General features: G+C 36.6%; 1 protein-coding gene across 1 annotated transcript; it reads right to left on the bottom strand.

The window, feature by feature from the left end:
* Positions 1 to 7,469: 7,469 nt before the first annotated feature.
* Positions 7,470 to 8,453, bottom strand: LOC113904994 (olfactory receptor 52N4-like). The gene has a single exon (XM_027562040.1). The coding sequence runs from the start codon at positions 8,451 to 8,453 to the stop codon at positions 7,470 to 7,472; it is 984 nt and encodes a 327-aa protein (XP_027417841.1).
* Positions 8,454 to 16,577: the final 8,124 nt, after the last annotated feature.

The following is a 16,577-nucleotide window of genomic DNA, read 5'->3' as shown; positions in this document are numbered from 1 at the left end:
AAAAATGCTCAACATCACTCATCATCAGAGAAATGAAAATCAAAACCACAATGAGGTACCATCTCACGCCGGTCAGAATGACTGCTATCAAAAGTCTACAAATAATAAATGCTGGAGAGGGTGTGGAGAAAAGGGAACCCTCTTACAGTGTTGGTGGGAATTCAAACTAGTACACCACTATGGAAAACAGTGTGGAAATTCCTTAAAAAACTGGAAATAGAACTGCCATACAACCCAGCAATCCCACTGCTGGGCATACACATGGAGGAAACCAGAACTGAAAGAGACACCTGTATCCTAATGCTCATTGCAACATTGTTTACAATAGCTAGGACATGGGAGCAACCTAGATGTCCATTGGCAGATGGATGGATAAGGAAGTTTTGATACATATACATAATGGAATATTACTCAGCTATAAAAAAGAACACATTTGAGTCAGTTCTAATGAGATGGGTGAAACTGGAGCCTATTATACAGAGTGAAGTAAGTCAGAAAGAAAAACACTAATACAGTATATTAATGCATATATTTGGAATTTAGAAAGATGATAATGATGACCCTACATGCGAGACAGCAAAAGTGACACAGATGTAAAGAACAGAGTTTTGGACCCTGTGGGAAAAGGCAAGGGTGGGATGATTTGAGAGAATAGCATTGAAACATGTATATTACCATATGTGTAATAGATTGCCAGTCCAGGTTTGAAGCATGAGAGAGGGCGCTCAGGGCCGGTGCACTGGATGACCCTGAGGGATGGGATATGGAAAGAGGTGGGAAGGAATTTCAGGATGGGAGACAAATGTACACCCAAGGCTGATTCATGTTAATGTATGGCAAAAACCACTACAATATTGTAAACTAATTCGACTCTAATTAAATAAATTAATTTAAAAAATTTAAACACAGAATTACCATCAGTTCAGTTCAGTTCAGTCACTCAGTTGTGTCCGGCTCTTTGCAACACCATGAATCGCAGCACACTAGGCATCCCTGTCCATCACCAACTCCTGGAGTTCACTCAGACTCACATCCATTGAGTCAGGGATGCCATCCAGCCATCCCATCCTCTGTTGTCCCCTTCTCCTCCTGTCCCCAATCCCTCCCAGCATCAGAGTCTTTTCCCATGAGTCAACCCTTCCCATGAGGTGGTCAAAGTACTGCAGTTTCAGCTTTAGCATCATTCCTTCCCAAGAAATCCCAGGGCTGATCTCCTTCAGAATGGACTGGTTGGATCTCCTTGCAGTCCAAGGGACTCTCAAGAGTCTTCTCCAACACCACAGTTCAAAGGCAGCAGTTCTTCGGCGCTCAGCCTTCTTCACAGTCCAACTCTCACATCCATACATGACCACAGGAAAAACCATAGCCTTGACTAGATGAACCTTTGTTGGCAAAGTAATGTCTCTGCTTTTGAATATGCTATCTAGGTTGGACATAACTTTCCTTCCAAGGAGTAAGCGTCTTTTAATTTCATGGCTGCAGTCACCATCTGCAGTGATTTTGGAGCCCAGAAAAATAAAGTCTGACACTGTTTCCCCATCTATTTCCCATGAAGTGATGGGACCAGATGCCATGATCTTCATTTTCTGAATGTTGAGCTTTAAGCCAACTTTTTCATTCTCCACTTTCACTTTCATCAAGAGGCTTTTTAGTTCCTCTCACTTTCTGCCATAAGGGTGGTGTCATCTGAATATCTGTGGTTATTGATATTTCTCCCAGCAGTCTTGATTCCAGTTTGTGTTTCTTCCAGTCCAGCATTTCTCATGATGTACTCTGCATCTAAGTTAAATAAGCAGGGTGACAATATACAGCCTTGATGTAACTCCTTTTCCTATTTGGAACCAGTCTGTTGTTTCATGTCCAGTTCTAACTGTTGCTTCTTGACCTGCATACAGATTTCTCAAGAGGCAGGTCAGGTGGTCTGGTATTCCCATCTCTTTCAGAATTTTCCACAGTTGATTGTGATCCACACAGTCAAAGGCTTTGGCATAGTCAATGAAGCAGAAATAGATGTTTTTCCAGAACTCTTGCTTTTTCCATGATCCAGTGGATGTTGGCAATTTGATCTCTGGTTCCTCTGCCTTTTCTAAAACCAGCCTGAACATCAGGAAGTTCACAGTTCACATATTGCTGAAGCCTGGCTTGGAGAATTTTGAGCATTACTTTACTAGCATGTGAGATGAGTACAATTGTGCAGTAGTTTGAGCATTCTTTGGCCTTGCCTTTCTTTGGGATTGGAATGAAAACTGACTTTTCCAGTCCTGTGGCCACTGCTGAGTTTTCCAAATTTGCTGGCTTATTGAGTGCAGCACTTTCACAGCATCACCTTTCAGGATTTGAAATAGCTCAACTGGAATTCCATCACCTCCACTAGCTTTGTTCATAGTGATGCTTTCTAAGGTCCACTTGACTTCACATTCCAGGATGTCTGGCTCTAGGTCAGTGATCATACCATCGTGATTATCTGGGTCGTGAAGATCTTTTTTGTACAGTTCTTCTGTGTATTCTTGCCACCTCTTCTTAATATCTTCTGCTTCTCTTAGGTCCATACCATTTTTGTCCTTTATCGAGCCCATCTTTGCATGAAATGTTCCCTTGGTATCTCTGATTTTCTTGAAGAGATCTCTAGTCTTTCCCATTCTGTTGTTTTCCTTTATTTCTTTGCATTGATTGCTGAGGAAGGCTTTCTTATCTCTTGCTATCCTTTGAAACTCTGCATTCAGATGCTTTATATCTTTCCTTTTCTCCTTTGCTTTTCGCTTCTCTTCTTTTCATAGCTATTTGTAAGGCCTCCCCAGAATTACCATATGATTTAACAATTCCGCTGTGAGATATTTTTTTATTGTTCAGTCGCTCAGTCATGTCTGACTCTTTGCAACACGATGGACTGTAGCATGCCAGGCTTTCCTGTCCTTCACCATCTCCTGGAGCTTGCTCAAACTCATGTCCATTGAGTCAGTGATACCATCCAATCATCTCATCTTCTGTTGTCACCTTCTCCTCCTGCTTGAAAACAAATATTCCCAAAAAATGTATATAAATTTTTATAGCAGAACTTCTCAAAGAGATGCAGTTTGTCTCTCACATCTAACCACTGTCCCCAGCTTCTGTATCTGCTTCTACCCTATAGGATGACTCTTCAGGGCAGGCTGGACCCTTGTGGTTTTTCTGCCTATATGGGGGTACAGATGTGAGTTGTTGTAGAATGGCTATTGTAGGAAGTCTTGGCTACTTCTGGGGTCCCACTTGGGTAAGTGTCAGCAATGGCCAACACCACCTCACCCAGACTCCGCCCCAGGAATGAGTTGCATCTGCAGCCTGGTCAAATCTTTTCTCTGGTTCTGGCCACCTCAGATTCAGCACCATGTTGCAGCTCAAAATGAGTCAGTCCAGACAGTTCACCAGGACTGAGACTGGAGAACGTGACAAGGCAGTTGCAAAAATCCCAATGGCTGCTAGGACAGACTTTTTCTGCCCTTCCTGGGGACAAACGTGTAGGCACATGCTTTTCAGGAGCAGAGTCCAGGCTTCTCCAGCCTTTCTACCTATTTCAGTCATTCTCTTATCCAGCCAAGAGGGTTTGTCTCCTCAGCATAGGACCCCAACAAATCACACTGGGAAAACTGGATATTCTCATTTACAAAAAATAAAATTGGACCATTACCTTATTCCATATACAAAAATTACTTTAAAATTAGTTAAATACTGAAACATAAGAACTGAAAAATAAGACATAGGGAACACTCTTCATGATAATTATGTTTGAAAATGGTTTCTTAAATATTACAACAAATAAAATTAAAAAAAATTACAACAAAAACACAGACAACAAAGCAAAATCTAGAAAAATGGACTATATTAAATCTAAAAACTTGTCTGCAACAAAGAAAACAATAGAATAAAAAGGAAATCCATGGAATGTGATAAGTTCTGTTATTTGCAAAGCATATATTGATAGGGGATTAATATCAGAATATATAAAGAACACTTTCATCTCAACAAAAAAAGACAATCTAATTTTAAAATTAAAAAAAAAACCTTGAAAAACGTTTCTCCAGAGAAGATATACAAATAAACAGCAAGCACACAAAAATATGCTCAACATCATTGATTGTTGTTGTTCAGTCGCCAAGTCACGTCCAACTCTCTGCAACCCCATGTACTGTAGCAAGCCAGGTTTCCCTGTCCTTCAATATCTCCCTGAGTTTTCTCAAACTCATGTCCATTGAGTCAGTGGTGCCATCCAACCATCTCATCTTCTGTCCCTTCCTTCTCCTCTTGCCCTCAATTTTTCCCAGCAACAGAGTCTTTTGGAGTAAATTGGCTCTTTGCATCAGGTGGCCAAAATATTGGAACTTCAGCTTCATTATCAATCCTTCCAATGAATATTTAAGGCTGATTTCCTTTAGAATTGACTGATTTGATCTCCTTTCTGTCCAAGGGACGCTCAAGAGTCTTCCCCAGCACTGGAGTTTGAAAGCATCAGTTCTTGATTAGGAAAATACAAATCCAAACCACAATATGATATCACTTCACACATGGTATAGTGGCCAATATAAAAAACTAACAAACGTAAAATAACTAGTGCTGGTGAAGATGTGGAGAAATTGATACCCTCATGTATTCTTGTTGAAATGTAAAAGGGTGTGGCATCCATGGCAAAAGAAGAGATTTCCTCCAAAAGTTAACAATAGTATTAATATGTAATTCAGTAATCACAGTTCTGGATGTATATCCAAAAGAAGTAAAAACAAGATCTTGAAGAGATATTTGCGCAACAATGTTCATTTCATCACTATTAACATTAGCCAAAAAGTGGAAGCAAGCTAAATGTCAGTAGACCACTGAAAGAATAAATAAAATATGGTATATACATACAATAGGATGTTATTCAATCTTAAAAAAGGAAGAAATCATATCATATGTCACAACATGAATGAACCATGAGGACATTATGCTGTGTGAAAAAAGATAGTCATAAAAAGACACACAAGAATTATACATATATGAGGCATCTATAATGATGAGACTCATAGAAACAGAAAGTAGAATGTTGGTACAAAGAGATGAGAAGAGAAAGAAATGGAAAAACTGCTGTTCACTCTGTAAAGAGTTTCTTCTTTGTAAGAAGAACAAGTACTAGAGTTCTGCTGTACAGCATTGTAAATACATTCAACTCTGCTTAAATGTACCCGTAAAAATGGTTTATATGGTAAATCTTATGTTGTGTGTATTTACTACCCTTAAAATAATTTGTTTAACAACCAAACTCTTAGAAAGGGAAAATAGAATGGTGGTTACCAGAGATGTGGAGAAGGAAAAAAAGGGAATAGTTCAATAGGTATATAGTGTTGGTGTTGCAAGATAAAAGAAAGTTCTAGAGATCTGTATACAGCAATGTGCATATAGTCAATACTACTGTGTGTGTATGTGTGTGTGTGTGATCAGTTGTGTCCAACTCTTTGCAACCTCATGGACTGTAGCCTGCCAGGCTCATCTATCTATGGAATTTTTCGGGCAAGAATAATGGAGTGGGTTGTCATTTCTTCCTCCAGTGGATTTTCCTGACCTAGGGTTCCAAATCACGTCTTCTGGGTCTGCAAATTTAAAAATCCTTTAAATGATCATTTTTATGTTATCTTTCTTTACCACATAAATATAAAAGAATGGGTTTAAATTTTGTCATCCTTTTCCCTTAACAATTGTATGATAACATGATGGTTATTATTTAACCTGTTAATGTGGTTGATTGTTGAATACTGAAACAATCTTGAATGCTGAGAATAAAATCCACTGGACTAATTATTTAATAATGGTATATAATTTTTGTGCATTTTTGAATTTTATTTGTTGGGTATTTTTTAGGAATTTTTCCATCTAGAGTCATGAGAGATATTGTTTTATAGATTTTGTTGCTGTTGTTCTGTCTTTCTCCAGTTTGGGTATCAGAATAACACTAACTTAATAGAAAGAATTGTGAAGTATTCCCTTCTTTTCTATTTTCTAGAAGATATTGCATAGAATTGGTGTTAATACTTCAAAAGTTTGGTAGAATTCTCCAATGAAAATACAAGGCTCTGGAGATTACTTTTTTAATAAAAATTCAATGGCATTAATGGTAACAGAGCTATTGAAATTGTATTTTTCATATTGAGTATATTTTGGTGTGTTTTCTGAGCAATTGTCAAGATTTTGTGTAGTGTAGTATTTCCACGTTACCCTTTCATTTTTTCAGAGTCCAACATGATATTCTGTTTCATTCCTGGCAATGTGTATTTGTTTCTTCTCTTTTTCTCCCTATTAATATTGATAGAAGTTAGTCAGTTTAATAGTCAAGTTAGTTAATGATATTTTCAAGTAGCAAACTATATGCTTCATTGATTTTAACTTTATTTTTCTGATTTTAATTTCATTATCTTCTCCTCTTTATCATTCCCTTTCTTCTACTAATGAAATAGTAGTCATTGTAGGAGTTATCAGTTCAGTTCAGTTCAGTTGCTCAGTCATGTCCAACTCTTTGCAACCCCATGGACTGCAATACACCTAGCTTCCCTGTCCATCACCAACTCCTGGAGCTTACTGTCATTCTTTTTCTAGATTTGGAATATTGCTTGGATATTTTTTCTCTTTTCTAATGTATGTATTGAGTGCTCTAAGTTACCCTTTCAACAATACTTCAGTGTGTTCCAGAAATTATGATACATTGAATTCTATTTTTAGTCAATGTATTTTTTTAATTTTCCTTTAGACTTCCTCTCTGACTCATGGATTATTTACAAGTGTCTTGCTTACTTTCCAAATGTTTGTAGGTTTTCCTGTCTTTTAAAATTTTTTATTTATTGTCAGATTCTGTTGTAGTTGGAAAATACACAGTATATGCTTTGGATCTTTTTGAAATATTTAGGTTTTTTTTATGGCTCAGGATAATTCTTGTTATAGGTATATGTTTCATGTACACATGAAAAAAAGAATGCGTATTCTAGTATTGTTGGGGAAATTGTTCTATAAAGATCTATTAGATACTGTTGATTGAACTTCTGTTGGGTTTTATATTCTTGTTGGTTTTCTGTATAGTTGTTCTATCCATTGTTGAGAGAGGTATGTTAAGGTTTCCAACTGAAATTTTCAATCACTATTTGAAAAGAAGACCAGTATCTATGGCAGATATCTGTTCCTTATTCATTTTTTAATAATTATTCTGATTTCCACTATGTTTTTTTTTTTTTTTTCATTGTAACTTGGGCTAATGTGGAGACTAGTCTTTCACAGAGGTGAGGAGATAAAAAATTCGTAAGACAGTGTGTGTGCCCATGGGGCAGGGGTGTGTCAAGGCTTTGGGCATTCTGAAAACATTGCCTCAATCAGCACCTTCACTTGTTGTGACCCAAATGTTACATTTAAAAAGATAGTTTTAGATCCTGACCAAACATCCAACAGAAGTATCACTTTGTTTCTTTCCCTTTGGCCTTTCATCTTTTCCCTGAAAGATATGGGATATAGGATTTTGTATTCTTAGAGCCTGAAAGGATCCTTAGGACACAATCTCGTATCTGCTTGGTTTTCACCCCGTAGACAATAGGGTTCATAGTGGGAGGTAGGAGAAGGTAAATATTGGCCACAATGATGTGACAAGATGAAGGAACTGTATGGCTCCCAAAGCGATTAAAAAAGAAACAGAAGAAGGCTGGGCTGTAGGAGAAAACTATAGCACAGATGTGGGCAGTGCAGGTGCTGAAGGCCTTCCGCCGAGCTTCTGTTGATGATAGACTGACCACTGCCCGGAGGATCATGGTGTAGGAAATGGCGATGCACAGAATGTCAAAGCCTCCAATTAGGAAGGCAGCCATCAGACCATAGATAACATTGATCTTGATATTTCCACAAGATAGCTTGGCCACAGATAGCTGGTCACAGTAGGTATGGTGTATTAGGTTGCCTCTGCAGTAGGGTAGTTGCTTGGTGAAGAAAACCAAGGGAATGATAAGAAATACTGCTCTCAGGAAAGTGGCAACCCCAACTCTTGCAATGACAGGATTGGTGAGGATAGTTGAATAGCGCAGGGGGTAGCAGATGGCCACATAGCGGTCCAGGGCCATAAGCATGAGCACCCCAGATTCCATCCCTGTGAAGGTGTGAATAAAGAACATCTGGACCAAACATTCTTCAAAGCTGATTTCCTTGAGTTGAAACCAGAAGATGCAAAGAGCTTTAGGGGTGGTACTAGAGCACATGACAAGGTCAGTTAGGGAAAGCATGGCCAAGAAGTAATACATGGGTCTGTGTAGTGAGTCCTCATAGCGAATGAGGTAGAGGAGTCCACAGTTCCCTACCATAGCTACAACATACATGGAGCAGAATGGGAAGGAAATCCACATGTGCATGTCCTCCAGTCCTGGGATCCCATTAAGAATAAAACAGGCTGGTGTCACATCTGTTTGGTTCAGCATTATCATGATCAGGCTGGTATAGTCACTAAGAAGCTTATATGGTTTCACTTTTATTTTTTGTTTTGCTTTGCTTTTTGACCCTCCTAGATTTGGAAAAAAGAAAAAGAAATCTCAGTTGCAGTTCCTCTATCTGTCTGTTTTAAGTTTGCATTTTAAATCAAAGAATCAAACATTTTAATGCCAGGAAATATTTATTTACACATAGCTTAAGCCAGGTATATAGTCTTTGTTAATTTATAAATGATCAATTCATTCAACAAATATATATGTATCGCCTATTATATGCCAGGCACTATCACATATATTGCAACAACATTATTTTAAACAAAAGAAAAAATTCCTATAATTGATAAATAAGAATCTCAAAATAGATAAATCTTCATAAATTTTTAATTAATTGGTTGCAGTCTTTCTAATTAATTTTTGTTTAATCCTACATAAATGTTAATTATTATACACATCTCCTTTTGGGTGTTTTCTTAAGGAAAATCTCATTAATTACTCATCAGTGACACAATAGATGTGGTTAGGATGCATTTAATATTGCTCTTATTTCTAATAGAGTTCATAAATATGCTTACTGTAAACCAGGCACAGTTCTAGGATTTTATAAAAATTAACTCATTTAGTCTTCACTACAAGCTCAGAAAGTAATCTTTTATTAATCTGTACTTTGCTGCTGCTGTTGTTCAGACTCTAAGTCATGTCGCTTTGTGACCTGATGAACTGCAGCACGCCAGGCTTCCCTGTCTGTCACTAAACCCTGAGTTTGATCAAACTCACATCCATTGAGTTGATGATACCATCCAATCATCTCATTCTCTGTCAACCCCTTCTCCTCCTGCCCTCAATCTTTCCTAGCATCAGGGTCTTTCCCAATGAGTGGGCTCTTTGCATCAGGTGGTCAAGGTTTTGGAGCTTCAACTTCAGCATCAGTCCTTCCTATGAATATTCAGGGTTGATTTCCTTTACGATTGACTGGTTTGATCCCCTTGCTGTCCAAGGGACACTCAAGAGTCTTCTCCAGCACCAGAATTCAAAAGCATCAATTCTTTGGCTCTTAGTCTTTTTAATGGTCTGCACTTTATAAATGAGTAAATGGAAACCCTTGGTAGAAATTTTCTTCATACATAAATGTCATAGGTTTTTCCAAATTCTAGCCTCAGGTATAGATATTAAGAAGATTTTGATCTTTTTGACACTACCTCTCCTTCCTTTGTTTTTCTTCATTTATTTGCTTTCTGGCTTTGAAATAGTTAAGAAAATTTTATAGTGTCTGTGCTTTCAAGTTTAATGTTGATAATGGTGATGATAGATGAATCAAGGGAATATTTCATGCAAAGATGAGCAGAATAAAGAAGAGAAATGGTATGGACCTAACAGAAGCAGAAGATATTAAGAACAGTTGGCAAGAATACAGAAGAATTATACAAAAGAGATCTTCATGACCCAGATAACCACGATGGTGTGATCTCTCAACTAGAGCCAGACATCCTGGAATGCAAAGTCAAGGGGGCCTTAGAAAGCATCACTATGAACAAAGCTAGTGGAGGTGATGGAATTTCAGTTGAGCTATTTCAAATTCTAAAAGATGATGCTATTAAATTATGGCACTCAATATGCCAGCAAATTTGAAAAATGCAGCAGTGGCCACAGGACTGGAAAAGGTCAGTTTTCTTTCCAATCCCAAAGAAAGGCAAGGCCAAAGAATGCTCAAACTACTGCACAGTTGCACTCATCTCACACACTAGCAAATTTATACTCAAAATTTTCCAAGCCAGGCTTCAGCAATACATGAACTGTGAACTTCCAGATGTTCAAGGTGGATTTAGAAAAAGCAGAGGAACCAGAAATCAAATTGCCAACATCCATTGGATCATCGAAAAAGTAAGAGAGTTCTAGAAAAACATCTACTTCTGCTTTATTGACTATGCCTAAGCCTTTGACAGTGTGAATCACAACAAACTGTGGAAAATTCTGAAAGAGATGGGAATACAAGACTACCTGAACTACCTCCTGAGAAACCTGTATGCAGGTCAGGAAGCAACAGTTAGAACTGGACATGGAACAACAGACTGGTTCCAAATTGGGAAAAAGTACGTCAAGGCTATATATTGTCACCCTGCTTATTTAAATTCTATGTAGAGTACATCAGGCAAAATGCCAGGCTGGAAGAAGCACAAGCTGGAATCAAGATTGCCAGGAGAAATATCAATCACTTCAGATATGCAGATTACACCACCCTTATGGCAGAAAGCGAGGAAGAACTAAAGAGCCTCTTGATGAAAGTGAAAGTGGGGAGTGAAAAAGTTGGCTTAAAGCTCAACATTCAGAAAATGAAGATCATGGCAATCGGTCCCATCACTTCATGGCAAATAGATGGTGAAACAGATGAAACAGTGGCAGACTTTATTTTTGGGGGGGTCCAAAATCACTTCAGATGGTGACTGCAGCCATGAAATTAAAAGATGCTTGCTCCTTGGAAGAAAAGCTATGACCAACCTAGACAGCACATTAAAAAGCAAAGACATTACTTTACTGACAAAGGTCCATCTAGTCAAAGCTATGGTTTTTCCAGTAGTCATGTATGGATGTGAGAGTTGGACTATAAAGAAAGCTGAGAGCCAAAGAGTTGATGTTTCTGAACTGTGGTGTTGGAGAAGACTCTTGAGAGTCCCTTAGACTTCAAGGAGATCCAACCAGTCCCTCCTAAAGGAAAATAATCCTGAATATTTATTGGAGGGACTGATGCTGAAGCTGAAACTCCAATACTTTGGCCACCTGATGGGAAGAACTGGCTCATTTGAAAATATCCTGATGCTGGAAAGATTGAAGGCAGGAGGAGAAGGGGTTGACAGAGGATGAGATGGTTGGATGGCATCATCAACTCAATGGACATGAGTTTGAGTAGGCTCCAGGAGTTGGTCGTGGACAGGGAATCCTGGAATGCTATAATCCATGGGGTCCTAAAGGGTCAGACATGACTGAGCTACTGAACTGAACTGACTGATATCTTGTTTTGTGAAGTCATTTACTGGGCATTGTGAATATGGAAATCTATGGCCATGAATTTTCATTTTGGAAATTTTCTTCTATTAACTTTTGATCATTTCTTCCCATCCATGGTCCTTGTTATTTTACTACAATTACTTTTTGCCAGATATTGAATCTTCTGGGCTTTTTCTTCTCTTTGTGCTTAAAATTTTTCTCATCTTGAATCAATTCATTTTTTGGATTCATTTTCTAGAAAATTCAACTATGTTTTCCTAAATCACACTAACACTACACCCCTGTGTAGCACTGTTGTTGATGGATTTTACAAGATCTTACTTTCTCTGAATTTTGTGACTCTGAGAACAATATTTTTATATATACTTAATACACATATGTTATATATGTGTATATTATATATATATGCTTCAAATGTATTATTTCAATAATGCCTGTCTCAATTTTTATTTATTTTTATTTTTTAAATTTTATTTTATTTTTAAACTTTACAATATTGTGTTAGTTTTGCCAAATATCTAAATGAATCCAATTTTTATTTTTAAAGATTTTTTGCCTTTCATTTGAAAGTGTTACTGAAATATATGATAACCATTGACTATTAATTTATGCTTAAGAAAGAGGTTATAGAAAGTTTCTGATTCTAAATACCAGTGATTGGTGAGTCTCATCAACTGGTAGCATTTATTTTGAGTCCTCAGGTTGGAACCTCTGCTTCGTTGGAGACAGTTATCAGGTTCATAGCTTTTTTCCTGAGGAGCTTTCATGTTTTGCTGAAAAAAATCCAGTAATCTACATCCTGGAGGGTTACATAACAGGCTGCCAGTGATCTTGGAGTGACACAGTGGAAAGACTGAGGCTCTCACACTTCAATGTGAATATGAGATTCAACCTTCCCATATTAAATGATGCTTCATTCTTGACCTTTGTCACACCTGAAATATATGCATTTATATTACCTGTTAAACTTTCTTCCCAGAATAAACTTCCAGTCACCATAAAATAAAAGTACCATTGTTTAAAATGGTAGATGTATTAGAGCTATCGGATTGTTCCTTAGTCAGTTTTTCTACCTATATTCTGGTTGTATCTTCATGTATTTATACCGAGGATGACAGGTTAAACCACTGCAAAAGGAAAGTTTTTGGAAATAGTAAAGCAATATAGGATAATCATGTTTCTTAAAGCACTCTTTAAATTACTCTTTCTATGCCATTGTGAAAACCTTCAGTTCAGTTCAGTCTCTCAGTTGTGTCCAAATCTTTGCAACCCCGAGGAGGACTGCAGCACGCCAGGCCTCCCTGTCCATTGCCAACTCCTGGAGTTCACTCAAACATGAAAACCTTACGCTAATATAAGAACACATAGAAATGAAAACTAAGTGAACTTAGAGTTACATCAAGAAAACTTTCTAGGAGAAATGGACAATTCATCTCAGACCTGAAGCAAGCTTATATTTCTGGCAGATCAAACAGGTAGAGCAATATTTTCTCTTTTTTGCTTTTGCTTTTTCCTATTCAAATCATACTGACATTTTTAGCTTTGTGAATTTACAGTCTTCTCTCCTTTTTTCCACTCCCCCATCCTTTCCAAAATAACCTCTATATTACATTTTTCACGAAAATTCAACTCTTGGACAGGTTAGAGTGCCAATCTCTAAAGCTTCTTAATAAGATATAATACCAAAATACTTGGCTTATAGTCACAGAATAAATTTGTAGATGAAATCATTTTTTCCACTAGCTTAATATCATGATATTATAAAATCTTATTATATTCTTGAATCATACACAATATAATAAAATCCTTAATACTAAGATTTTACTTCATACTTGCATTGTATAGCAAGACACTTAGTACATACTAGATGTCAATAAATATTTTTAATGAATTAACAGATTATGAATTATACTTTTATACTTGAGTTTAAACATTGTTAAACTAAATGCTGTAGTCGAAACATTATTATTTGGAAGATATAAAGCAACCACCAGAAGAAACAAAATATAATATGTATCTAATGTGAGTAAGGTCGATCAGTCGTGTCCGACTCTTTGTGATCCCATGGACTGTAGTCTATCAGGCTTCTCTGTCCATGGGATTTTCCAGACAAGAGTACTGGAGTGGGTTGCCATTTCCTTCTCCAATATGATCTAATAAATCACCAGAAATTGTACATGCCCCAAAAGTACATAATAAAGTGGAGAAAACAAAAGAAATCTCAAGAAAGCAAGAAAAATAATGTGATAGACAAAATAAACATATTTGTTTGCAAATAGGATCAATCGTTTAAACTAAAGCTTTATTTTTTAAGAGATATATATTAAAAAAGAAGTATGTCAGAAAGAAAATCATGCTGAAAGTATGCACAAAAGTTTTATGGGAAATAGAAAACACCAAAATAATATAAACATATCAAGAAATTTGGGAGGAAATACTGATTTCAGGCAATGCCAAAATGTAAGCAAGAAAATGTTGGATTAAGAGCACTTTTGAGGAAAATAGACAAAGGCTTGATATGCAGCAGTTAATGTATCAAACTGTTCCCTCTTTAGGTACTAAAATAAATTCTCCTGCTCAGTTTGTTGAGCCACAGGTGAAGTTTCAAACTTGGGCATCATTTAAATCATGTCACAGCTTATTAGCTGATCCTCCATTTCTTATTTTAGTGCCATTGGTGTTGCTTTAAATTATTAAGACCAAGAGTAGCAAAAGCTTTACATGTCACACTTTGGAAATAAAGAATACTGTGGATTTACAATATAAGAGTTGTGTTTCCATGAATACCAAAATTGCAATCAACTTTCTTTCTGTCAGGCTTGTAAAAGTACATTTTATGTTTGAATATGGTATTATATATTTTCAGATTACTTTCACAGATGTTACTAAAAGAAATAAAAATGCTATAAAAATCACAGGTATGTATATATGTCCATATGTTTATGCATATATATAATAAGCATTGAAATAAAATAGACATTGAAATTTGTTTTTGATAAATATTTAGCTGCTGCTGCTGCTGCTAAGTCGCTTGAGTCCTGTCCAACTCTGTGCGACCCCATAGACGGCAGCCCAACAGGCTCCCCCATCCCTGGGATTCTCCAGGCAAGAACACTGGAGTGAGTTGCCATTTCCTTCTCCAATGCATGAAAGTGAAAAGTGAAAGTGAAGTCGCTCAGTCGTGCCCCCGACTCTTAGCGACCTCATGGACTGTGGTCCACCAGGCACCTCCATCCATGGGATTTTCCAGTGCTGGAGTGAGGTGCCATTGCTAGTGTGTACTAAATTGCCATAAATTGTTGGAAAAATAGTATCAACATTCATTTCTGTTTCTTAACACATTTGAACAGTAGAGACATCAGGAAAAGTATAAATATTCATAACTGAAAAATAAACAGTCTATTACTGATGCTGTATTCTGAAGAATATTTTTCCTAAATATCAGGTAAATATCCCATTTTAACTTTTGTGTGTTCTTTATAAAGATATGTGTTTTTAATTACTAAAACTTTCTTGTTACAATTAAAAATTGAATCCCGTCTTCAATACATTTGAAACACTGTCAGATTCATACTTATATCAAAGTAATATAATATTAGCCACAAACTAAATAAGACATTTTCCAAAACAAATATTAAATTATTTCAAGCATCATAATTTATTTTTCCTCACAAGGAAAATTAACTAATATTACGCTGTGAATGTAGACAGATTATTGATAGTAACTTAGCACATGAATACCTGTTGTTTCTTCTCTATCCCAAACCCTGTAGATAGTTAGATTGCTTTCTCACTAGCTAGTCCTCAATCTTTAAAACCCTTGTTTTCTCTTCCTATGACAGTGGACTCTTCCAGGCAAATGTTGTTATCCAAAATGGTTGAAATATAGTCATAACTAAGTCTTTCTAAAAATGAACCAAGAAAAATTAGATGTTCATTTGAGAACAAGGGAAGAGAAGATAAAAAGCTAGACTGTTCTGACCATGACTGAGTAATACTCTCAACCTATTTCCCTATTTCTTCTTGTTGTGAGGGTGATTTATACCTGATTTCTAGTGCAACTGAACACATCATTCCTATAGATTAGCTATTCATAAACATGATGGAAATTTACATTGAAGTGCAATCTGAGAATTGGAAAAATAAACATTTTCCAACCTCCCAACTTTCAATGTAATTCTGCCTTCAAATATTGTTATCTGCATTTCTAAAAGTATCATAAACCATTTATATGCATTCAAAACTCTCTCCACTTTATCTTATTATCCTAATAATATCCTATCACTACTCCCACTGTTTATTTCCTTAAATACCTTAGCTCTGGATAGCAGAACAGTGAACTGAATATGAACTAGTCCAGGTGTTCAGAATCCTGGTTAAAAAATATCATGACTGTACAATATATGTACATGCATAGTCTTCAACTTCTAAATCCCTTGATATCTATACTATTGAACTGGACGTTTAAGAAAAATATGTGTTATATGTCTCAAGGGGATATTTCAGAACATTGAAGGCACAGATGCTTGTACAGCAATCAAGCTAACCTAATGGGAGGAGGAAAAGAGTAAAAGTTTTCCACTCTTACAGCTACATGATAATAAATAAAAGATTTATTCCATAGATTTGTATCTATGCGTGTGTTTATGTATAAGAACGTATTCAATGGAGAGGAATTACAATGAACATAAATCAGTTTTAGTAAAAGTGAATGATTTCAGTATTGTTTCTTTCCCTGGAAGTCATTCTAAGACACAGGTCGAAAGCTCTTCAATACAGAATGTTTCAACCACTCACATATTCATTAATTTATTCTTTTATTTGTTTTATTTTGTCATGTCTAAACCATCATGAGCATCTAGTACTCCCCAAATCATACTGGGAACTCTGCAAAAATCAGAGAACATGCACCCTAATTTTCAAGAAGTTTACTTGCAACTGAATTTGTTGTCCAGTTGCTAAGTCATGTCTGATCCTCTGTGACCTCATGGACTACAGTATACCAGGCTTCCCTGTCATTCATCATCTCTCAGAGTTTGCTCAAACTCATGTCCATTGAGTTGGTGATACTGAAATTGATGAATATTATGGCTTTCTAAAATGACATCAAAAGTTCTGGCT

This window comes from Bos indicus x Bos taurus, chromosome 15 (genome assembly GCF_003369695.1).
Source record: "Bos indicus x Bos taurus breed Angus x Brahman F1 hybrid chromosome 15, Bos_hybrid_MaternalHap_v2.0, whole genome shotgun sequence".
In the NCBI taxonomy this organism is placed as follows: Eukaryota; Metazoa; Chordata; class Mammalia; order Artiodactyla; family Bovidae; genus Bos; species Bos indicus x Bos taurus.
This window is presented reverse-complemented; position numbering and strand designations above follow the sequence as displayed.

What these genes read in the sequence shown, in the direction of transcription:
- LOC113904994 (XM_027562040.1), bottom strand. Translation starts at nt 8,453, where the DNA reads ATGATAATGCTGAACCAAACAGATGTGACACCAGCCTGTTTTATTCTT.